Below are 8,855 nucleotides of genomic sequence, written 5' to 3' on the forward strand. Positions count from 1 at the left end.
GCTTCTAAAGCCACTGGATCTTTTTCCAAGTAAGATTTCTTGGCAAGAAAAGAGAGGGGCAGGAAAGGGAGGGAGAGAGAGAGTGCTGAATGCATTCATCATACAGGCATTTTTTAAAAACAGCCCCCTTCTTTTATCAGGGCTCCCCAGTATGTTTTGTACAGTTCATTCGAAAGAACCCCATCACTCAAATGATGGGCCTGCCTTCTGATGAGCCCTCTCCTGTGATCTTTATTAACTGTGCACTTAAACAATGCAATACGATAAACTGCACAATCACCATACATGGAGATGGACTTCATGTGGACCCCTTTCCTCCCCAAGCAAACACTGCTGGACTTATAAAACAACAACAACAAAATTAAATGCCGGTATTTGGATAGCTGAAAAAGAAAGGTTTCAAACTAGCCTGGGAAGAACAGAAATGCCTAAATTTCCCAGTACTAGGAACCAAACAACACTGCTTTGAAGACTCTCTCTGTTCTACTAAACCCCCCCCCCCCCCCCCCTCTCAAGGCTCTGTGTGGACAGAAGACATCAAGGACTCTGGAGACAGCTTGGACTTTCTTTTTGTAGGCACTGTCAACAGGAAAGTCAGTTTGCTTGATCGAGATCGGCTCCCCATCAATAGCAATACCTGGGATTCCTCTTATAACTGGAGGTGTCTTCAAGATCTTCACAAAAGATCAATATAACCATATCCAAAATTCAATTAGAAAAAAAAATTAATAATCTCTTCCTAGAAGGGAAGCCACTGCATTCATTCCAAGTGGCAGAAGGGATTCCTCTTCTTCTTCGGGATCCTTTCAGCAGATTCTACCCAAGTCAGTCTGAAATACAATTAAGGCCCCACTGCCTTTCCAAGGTCCCAGCCTATTCAGATTTGGTTGTGGGGGGGCGGATGGATGCTCTCTTTCTTCTCCTGCACGAACGTCTGACCTCGTGCCCCAGCCGGGTCAGGGGGGATCTGTCTCACGCTTCTTCGGCTGTCTTGAACATCAGGATGGCATTGTATATTTTCAGTGCGGGCCCCAGCTTGATGCTCAGGATCTTAACAATGTCTGATTGGTTTAGGAGAAGGAAGGCTTCGCCATCGATTTGCTGGAGTGTGAGAAAAGGGAAATAAAGTAATTGTGATGAATGACAGATGGCTTCTGTGGCCTTACAATTAACAGGCGGGACAGAAGGACTTAAGGCTGAGAACTGGCAACACAATCAGCTACACCTGCTAAAAGCTCCCACCACACCATTTCACTTTCAATTAGGGCCTGTATGAAACTGCTCTGTGCCACATCGGATCACTGGCCTGTTTAAGCTTGGCACTGTTCACCGACTGGGGTGGCTCTCCCAGGCTTCAGGCAAAGAAAGGTCTTTCTCTAATGCCTGCTGCCTGGCTTGACTGGGAACACCTGGGATTGAACCAGCAACTTTCTTTGCATGCAAAGGAGGTGGTTCGACCATGACACCAGAGCCCTTGCTTAATATGCCATGGACCTTTTGTGAGTGGCCTCCTTCTGTAAAACAATAAATAATTACAAACTTACTGAGAAGTGGGTATTATCTGTAAAGCACTGCAACAAGTTTTAAGATAAAATACAATTACATGCCCTTTACTCACTGTTATGATCAGAAATTTTGACTGTACAGATTAATGGTGAACAGACTACTGGAAGTTACAGTATCAACCGGAAATTATATAATGGTCTCAGGTACGGGGAGAAAGGTAATATTGTTGCATGTGAACTAGTTTCCCCTTTAACATTTACATTTTTAATTTAATTCTAGAATACTGTTATTTAAGAAGAAGCTTTATGGATGATTGGTCTTGTCTTGCTTCTCCTTTCTCACTGAGCGCTTTTTACAATTTTTGATTATTTATAGTTTTAACTTCTCCTTTTTGTATGGATATGGTCATGCCACATTGGATGTTTTGACTGATCTATGAAATTTATGGAGTAAAACTTTTTAAAAGAGGTCTGGTTTGTGTCCAGTAAGAAAGGGACTGAATTCTGAGCAGAGAATCCAAATACATCGATGGGTAGCTATGTTAGTCTGTCTGTAGCAGCAGAAAACAGCACAGATATCTGAAGAAGTGAGCAGTGAGGAGAGAGAGAGAGAGAGACCCCGCCCAGCCTTTTCATAGCCTTGGCACTGAAACTGCATGAAGGAGGAGGAATAGTACAGTGAAATGAATACAGCAGCAGACAGGATGGGATAGAGAGCTTTTAATGGCTTGGAGAGTGACCGGTCATTCCCGAAGGACATTTTGTCTGCCTCTGCTTTACCAGGCAGGGATGCTGAAGAAGTCACAAGTCTTAATTGAAGAGGACTAGTGAGGATGACAGATTATATGCAAACTTATAAAATATGAATATAAAATATTCATACTAGAATTTGTTTCCAATGTACTATACAATACAGAGTAGTTCCATTGCCGCTTGACATATTTAAGGTCAAGTGCTTAGTGTCCCCAAAACGACAGCTTATGCAAATATGTTTAATAGGCATGGTGAACTCTAGGAATTAGCTAAGTAGGGTACCCATTTAACCAGGCTGTACAGCTATGCATAAAAGGCTTTGACCTCAAAGCCAGAAGTTCTATATCCATTCAAGAGTTCACAGTGTCCTTTGGCAGGTCACAACCTCACTATTCCTTGTTTTCTGGAACTGCAGCCTGGTTCACACAGGTAGAAGAAAGAGGCAGCAGGATTCTGAGGTGGTAGAATAGACAGTACAACTTCAGACTGTATATGGAGGAAAGTTGTTTAAAAAAAACCCTCAATGTAAACAGGAAACGAGCTCAACAGTGGGAAAAGCCCCCCCCCCCAATTCTGTTTGCAAGGATTCCCCCCTCCCCCCACAATCCAGGGAAGCCTTCTAAAACAGGGATCCTCAATGTGGTGCCCATGGGCACCATGGAGACTCCTGTTGGTTTTTATACCCTGCTTTTCTCTGAGAGAGTTCTGAGAGAACTGTGATGGGCCCAAGGCCACTCAGCAGGCTGCATGCGGAGGAGGAATGGGGAATCAAACTCGGTTCTCCAGATTAGAGTCTGCCGCTCTTAACCACTACAGCACACTGGCCAAGTGTTTTTAGAAAGTGGCCAGGGTCAGGCAGGGCTTTCACCTAGCAAGGCTTCTCATCGGCCACTGGAGATTTAACTAGTCATGCAGATTTTAAAGACAACACTTTTGCAACAGCTGCCACCACAGCACAAGAATCTCCTCACTGTGTGACTGAAGGTAAGATGAGGACCTAAGAAAAGGACACAAGGAAGAGTCTTTGAAGGGAAAGGACACTGGCAAAGCCTTCAGGCTGCTGAAACACTTTATATGCTCCAAAGAAGGTGGGGGGAAATTGATGACCAAACACTAACCACAGTCTATGTAATACATTTTATTAGCACGAACCAAAATGACAGTGAACAGTGTGCAAGCTTCTGAGTTCTCCACAGCTCTTTCTCAGTCTGGGTGTTCTCCACAAATTGTTTTGCATCATTTTGGTTGGTCCAAATAAAAGGTGTTACATGGACTGTGGTTTGGTTTTGGATTGTGAACCGGAATGACTGTAAACAACTTCCAAATACTAACCTTCATGTCAATAAGAGACAACAATACAGAAACTGTTTGGATTCTGACGTGTGGCCTTTCACACCTTTCCATTCGATGAACTACCAAGGCATGGAGTTGCAGAGACCTCATCTGAACATGGTCCTAAGATGCTGGCATCACTCCCTAGCTATGGTTTACTAGCAGTTCTGTTTAATCTACTTGGCTTTCTTTTATCATACTTTGCACAAATTTATTCTCTTTTCAACTACGGCCATTTAGTAAATAAAATGAAAATTAAAGCATAGCCACCCACTCCCTATCATTACTTACCTAAATACAATACATTTGGGCAGCTCAATTGCTGCTAATGGAGTGTTATAGCAGAGTTCAGCAGTTCTGTCACCCAAAGCCTTATCCTAGCCAGAGGGGTCTTAAAATTGGCTTAATTTCAGCCTAGCTTAGCTTGGATGAGAAATGTAACTGTCTCATGCCAGGAAGGGAATCTAGGGCCTAGCAGCCTTTATCTGGAATCTCTGAGGGATAAATACAGGAGTCACTGTGTCTAGAAGCACACTGAGGCCTAAAGATAAAATGGCAGTGAAATTGTACTTAAGAGCCAGTGTGGTTAAGAGTGTTGGACTAGGATCTGGGACATTCAGGTTCAAACTTCCACTCTGCCAAAGAGGCTTGCTGGGAGAACTTGGGCCATTCATCCTCACAAGGTTGTTGTGAGCATAAAATGGAGGAAACTTTTAGTGCTGCCTCAAATATCAGAATCGAGCTATAAGAGAGACCTTTTAGTATAGATCTTTCCCCCTTTTAGAGAAAGTTAGAAATGTGAAAATAAGGTTTTTAGCATTTCAAGCAGGAGCCAGTGGGTCAGAAGTGCAACCAATCCCTGCTTTGCAGAATTTTAAAAACCAATACCAATAAGCATTCCTTCACTTTTAACCCTTGCATGGTACAGCTGCTATTTATTAAAAATAAATCCATTCTTTATGTGTACACTGGCTAGTTCCCAAAGATTTACTGCAGATAACAGGGCCATAACGTAACAGGTCATGGGAAGCAGAAATAGGCAGCACCATCATAATTTAAACCCAAAGTGGAAGGTGCAGCTAGGGATTATACATGACCCCCAGGGCCATTAACACCATGGAAAATATTACCAGTGAATTGTTTTTCCTGCCCTGCCCTGGATGGCCCAGGCTAGTCCAAGTCTCATCACATCTTGGGGATGGCCCTCGTTAGCACTTGGATGGGAGACCACCGAGGAAGTCTAGAGTTGCTACGCAGAGTCAGGCAATGGCAAACCACTTCTGTTGGTCTGTTCCCCTAAAAACCCTTATAGGGGCACCATAAGTTGGCTGCGACTTGACAGCACTTTCCATCACCAATGTTTTCCTTCGCAAGGAAAAATTCACACACTGAATTTCCCCCCAATTTGTTTCCACAGACAGCAATAACTGCTGTGGGTTTACAGGAACTGAAGCTGCCAAAGAGAATTAAATTGCAGATGACTGTGCGGGTCACCTACCAGTGTTCCCTCTAAGCTGAGTTAGTGTGAGATAGCTCACCATTTTTTAGCCTCCAGCTCACACATTTTTGTCTCAGCTCAGGAAGGATGGCTCCAGAGCAAACTAATTTATGTAGTAGCCAACTTGCTTGCTCACAGTTTTAATGCCAGTAGCTCAAAAAGTAGAATTTTTGCTCACAAGACTCCACGGCTTAGAGGGAACATTGTCACCTACCACTGACGTTAACTGGCAGCGTAAGAGCAGTCTTTTACTCTTGTAGAATGAAAATATGTGTTACCATTGCAAACTACTGGAAAAATGGCTGTTAGCATGAACCCTAATAGCAGCTGGATAACCAGGGTAGTGGGGCACACCCTTGGTTTGTATCAAGAAACACTATGGGGTTAAAGAGTGACCCTGCAGGTATCAAATGGTCTCCCCAAAGAGACTGCAGCATTAGCAAGATTTAAAAGTTGTCCAGAGGTCTTACACATAACAGTAATCTTAGCTTTTGATAAAATACTAGAAGGAACTGGAGGAAAATGTGCAAACAAGAGAATCCACAAATCCCTAGACAAATGGGGGTTCACAGTCCATGAGAAGAAAAGCCCACTGGGGGCCAAAGGGGGTTGTAGCCATCTTAGATTATGGTTTGTTTGAAAAAAGAAACTGCTGTCTAGATTGCCTTGGGCACCAATGGAAGGCCTCAGTATTTGGCTACCTTACTTTGGATTCAAAGCTTTTAATTATTTTAATGGTAAGTAAATTGATCCAGTTGAATCAAACAGTGGCTTGTATGGCTCTGTTTTGGCACCCAGTATATTGATAAATGTAGTGTAAGTAATAAACGTCACTGATTTGGCTGTGCAAGTTGTGGCTGCTTTGATTTGTTTTTGGTAGAAAAGAAATGGAAGTGTATGGAAAACAATATCTGGGGGAGGTTAGAAAGGGGAATTCTGACATATTACTAGTTGGTACAGGAAGGAACCACCCCGGGAGAGGGGAAGTGAAGGATGGAAAGCTGTGAAGACAACGTCCAGTATCAGGGCGATAAACAGCAGGAGGAGGAATATTCTGTAAGGTGGGAATGGTGAACCCCATAAGGACTGGAATGATTTCCCCACTGAAAGTGGGACATTGTAACTAAATAACGTATCAGCCTTATGTACCTCACAGGATTGGGGTGACAATAAAATGGAGGAGAGGAAAGTGATGTAAGGTGCACTGGGATCACCACTGGGGAGAAAAGTGGGATGTATAAATGAAGTAAATATATAATAAAGCTGAAGAAGGGGAGGTGGGGGGAGCAGATAAAAGAAAGGCTGGTGCTGAGTTAGGAAGCAGAGAAGGAAGCAGGGAAAGGGAAGAGGCTATGGGGGCTGGCAGGAGGAGAGAAAGACGGAATAGTGTGGGGAAGGAGATATCAGGGAAATGAAGTGACCTCTCACGTCCCTGTGGATTGTCTGTGTGTCCTATATAATTCCTTGCCTATCGTAAGTACTACAAACACATATATTCCCAGAAACACAAAAATGTCAGACGTGCATAATTTGCATAATAAATGCAGCATTTTTGCTTTTCTTTGAGAAGAATGTACCTTATATGGTGCATAGATTTTATTTTAAAAATTTTTAAGGGAAAAGTACATAAAGCTCTACAGGCTGTCCTGTCTGCCTTTAGAAACAGCAAGACCTTTTGATGTACACAGACCAGGCTCACTTACCTCTTGTCGGAACAATGCAGCCTGGTCCTTGCAACCTGGCAAACGCTGGACAAAGCCGGCCACCTAAACAAGTATTGCAAGCAAAATGGGGAAAGGTTAAAGAGACAACTGGTGACCTGTCAACGAAAGCACTTTCTGAGAGCCAGATGTGTCCTCCTGCTTTGCTAATACATTTTTATTCATTTGAACAAAACATTGTAAGCATTAAGTTGTTCGTTTTTGAAGTTCAGATCCCAAACCAGAATATGGACTTCCAAACATGAAGGCAAAGCAGGGCTTAGACATCCCCCATGCCCATTTTCATGTAGTGGCCTTGGGAGGCAGAACAAAGGCACTGCCTATGTTTTTTAATTCAGAAATCGTGCCAGATCTATAGTTAGCGCAAAGCATGGCTTGCAAACGGACTTTAAATCATGGTTTCAGATTGCTGGTTGGTTGTGAATTACAATTTGTCAGTTCGGTCACTGCAGGAAACTGCTGTTGTCCATGGTGCGATGTCAGAACAGAAACAAGAACAGTAGCAATAACGAGGGAAGAGAGAAATCTTGAGAATAACCAAACAGGGCAAGCACAACTACAAGTTGTTCATGCAATTGCTTGGGGGCACCAGCAAGGCAGCCCCACAGATATGCTCCTAGACCTCTTGCAATAAAGAGGCACACATCTTGGATCATGCAATACAGGCGCTTGGGGCAGCACAGTGAATTGAGCTGGCTGTAGCCCAAGAAGAAACATCGGCATGATGAATTTAAAAACAAGAGAAAGAATTTGGCAAACACATGGGTTGTTTGCCCCAGCTTGGATATTACTGGGAAGCAAGTCCCCCCAACCCCTTAACATCACACTGCAGTGTTTCCATCCACCTCCCAGGTTTCCCCCATCTTTCCTGTGCTCTTTGCCAAGCCTTCTTTGCTGTGATGTTTTGGTAAAGACTGCAGAGAAAAGGGCGTGTACGTGCGCACCCATATGGACAGGAATGTCCACATCTTCCTAGTTACGTACGTATCAGCACCATTTTTCCTGCTACAGTTCCCTATGGCAGCTTTTAAAAACAGTAATTGGAAATCAACCAATTGTTATAATGTTATCACAATGTGTCTATCAGGTTCTCCGAATTCCCAGGGTCAATTTTTAGAAAGCAAGTCTTTTGGTTGCACACATGCCTTTCCTTTTATATCTCCACAATGAAATGGACTGGAGACTTAACTTTTAAAAATGAAAGTTGGGAATTCAAAGAACCCAACAGAGAGAGCGCTATAATGTTATATAGATATGTTAATTGCAGATTGAAAAAAAAGCCCCCCTACTGGGGGAGAGAGAGAGGGTGACTGCAGGGAAACATGTCACATGGAAGCCCCATTGCTGTTGCATTGTTTTGGCAGCTGCAGCAACAACAGGGAAACCACACAAGTCCATCCCCAATCTGAAAAGTAGCAGGAATAATTTTCATAATGTTAAACTATCTAAGGCCATTAAGAGGCAAAGGGGGGGGAGCACAAATTCCTCTGCAACTCTTCACTTTAACGTCTCCAGGAAAACAAGCAGCTCAGTAATAATCTGGTGTTCCCTAAAGGGAATAATTCGACTTTGTATAGATGTGACATTCCTATTTCCAGTATCAAAGCACAAATAGTTACAAGCGACACTGCCACAAACAATTTCCTCTTTTAAGAACTCTTGGTTATCTAATGTCTTGATGCAAGCTGCAAGAAATGCATTCTGCCCATTCTCAACTTAGCCTATTTAAATTCCTCTCTTGGCTCTCCTTGGACAAGATCCTTCCAGATTTATTTTCTTTACCCTCACATTGCTGTTATACAAGAGCCAAACCCTCCCAAGGAAGTGGGTCTCATCCTGAGTCCTGCCAACTCACATTGATCTGTTCATGTTAATAATATTGCAGATGTGTGTGATTAATATATCAAAAATGGTCCTAGTTCTCCTTGTATAACTGATCCTCATAACACAGGACACGGAGATACAGAATGGGGACAGAGCTGAAGCCCTTCCATGTAAACAGCTGAGGGCAGGGGCAAGAGCAGATTCAGATTACTATGGCTAAGA

At 43.1% G+C, this 8,855-nt stretch overlaps 1 protein-coding gene across 1 annotated transcript in view; it reads right to left on the minus strand.

Moving 5' to 3' along the window:
• Window positions 1-489: 489 nt before the first annotated feature.
• The window catches only part of LOC107121097 (lethal(3)malignant brain tumor-like protein 3), a 77,859-nt gene continuing 69,493 nt past the window's right edge, over window positions 490-8,855 (minus strand). Inside the window, exons 14-15 of the mRNA XM_015423950.1 lie at window positions 6,792-6,854; window positions 490-1,101 (exon numbers count right to left, since the gene is read on the minus strand). Coding sequence (XP_015279436.1) covers window positions 973-1,101; window positions 6,792-6,854 — 192 coding nt within the window. The 3' untranslated portion in view covers window positions 490-972. The remainder of the gene's footprint in view (window positions 1,102-6,791; window positions 6,855-8,855) is intronic.

Source organism: Gekko japonicus, unplaced genomic scaffold, assembly GCF_001447785.1.
Source record: "Gekko japonicus isolate JY-2015 unplaced genomic scaffold, Gekko_japonicus_V1.1 scaffold344, whole genome shotgun sequence".
Classification (NCBI taxonomy): Eukaryota; Metazoa; Chordata; class Lepidosauria; order Squamata; family Gekkonidae; genus Gekko; species Gekko japonicus.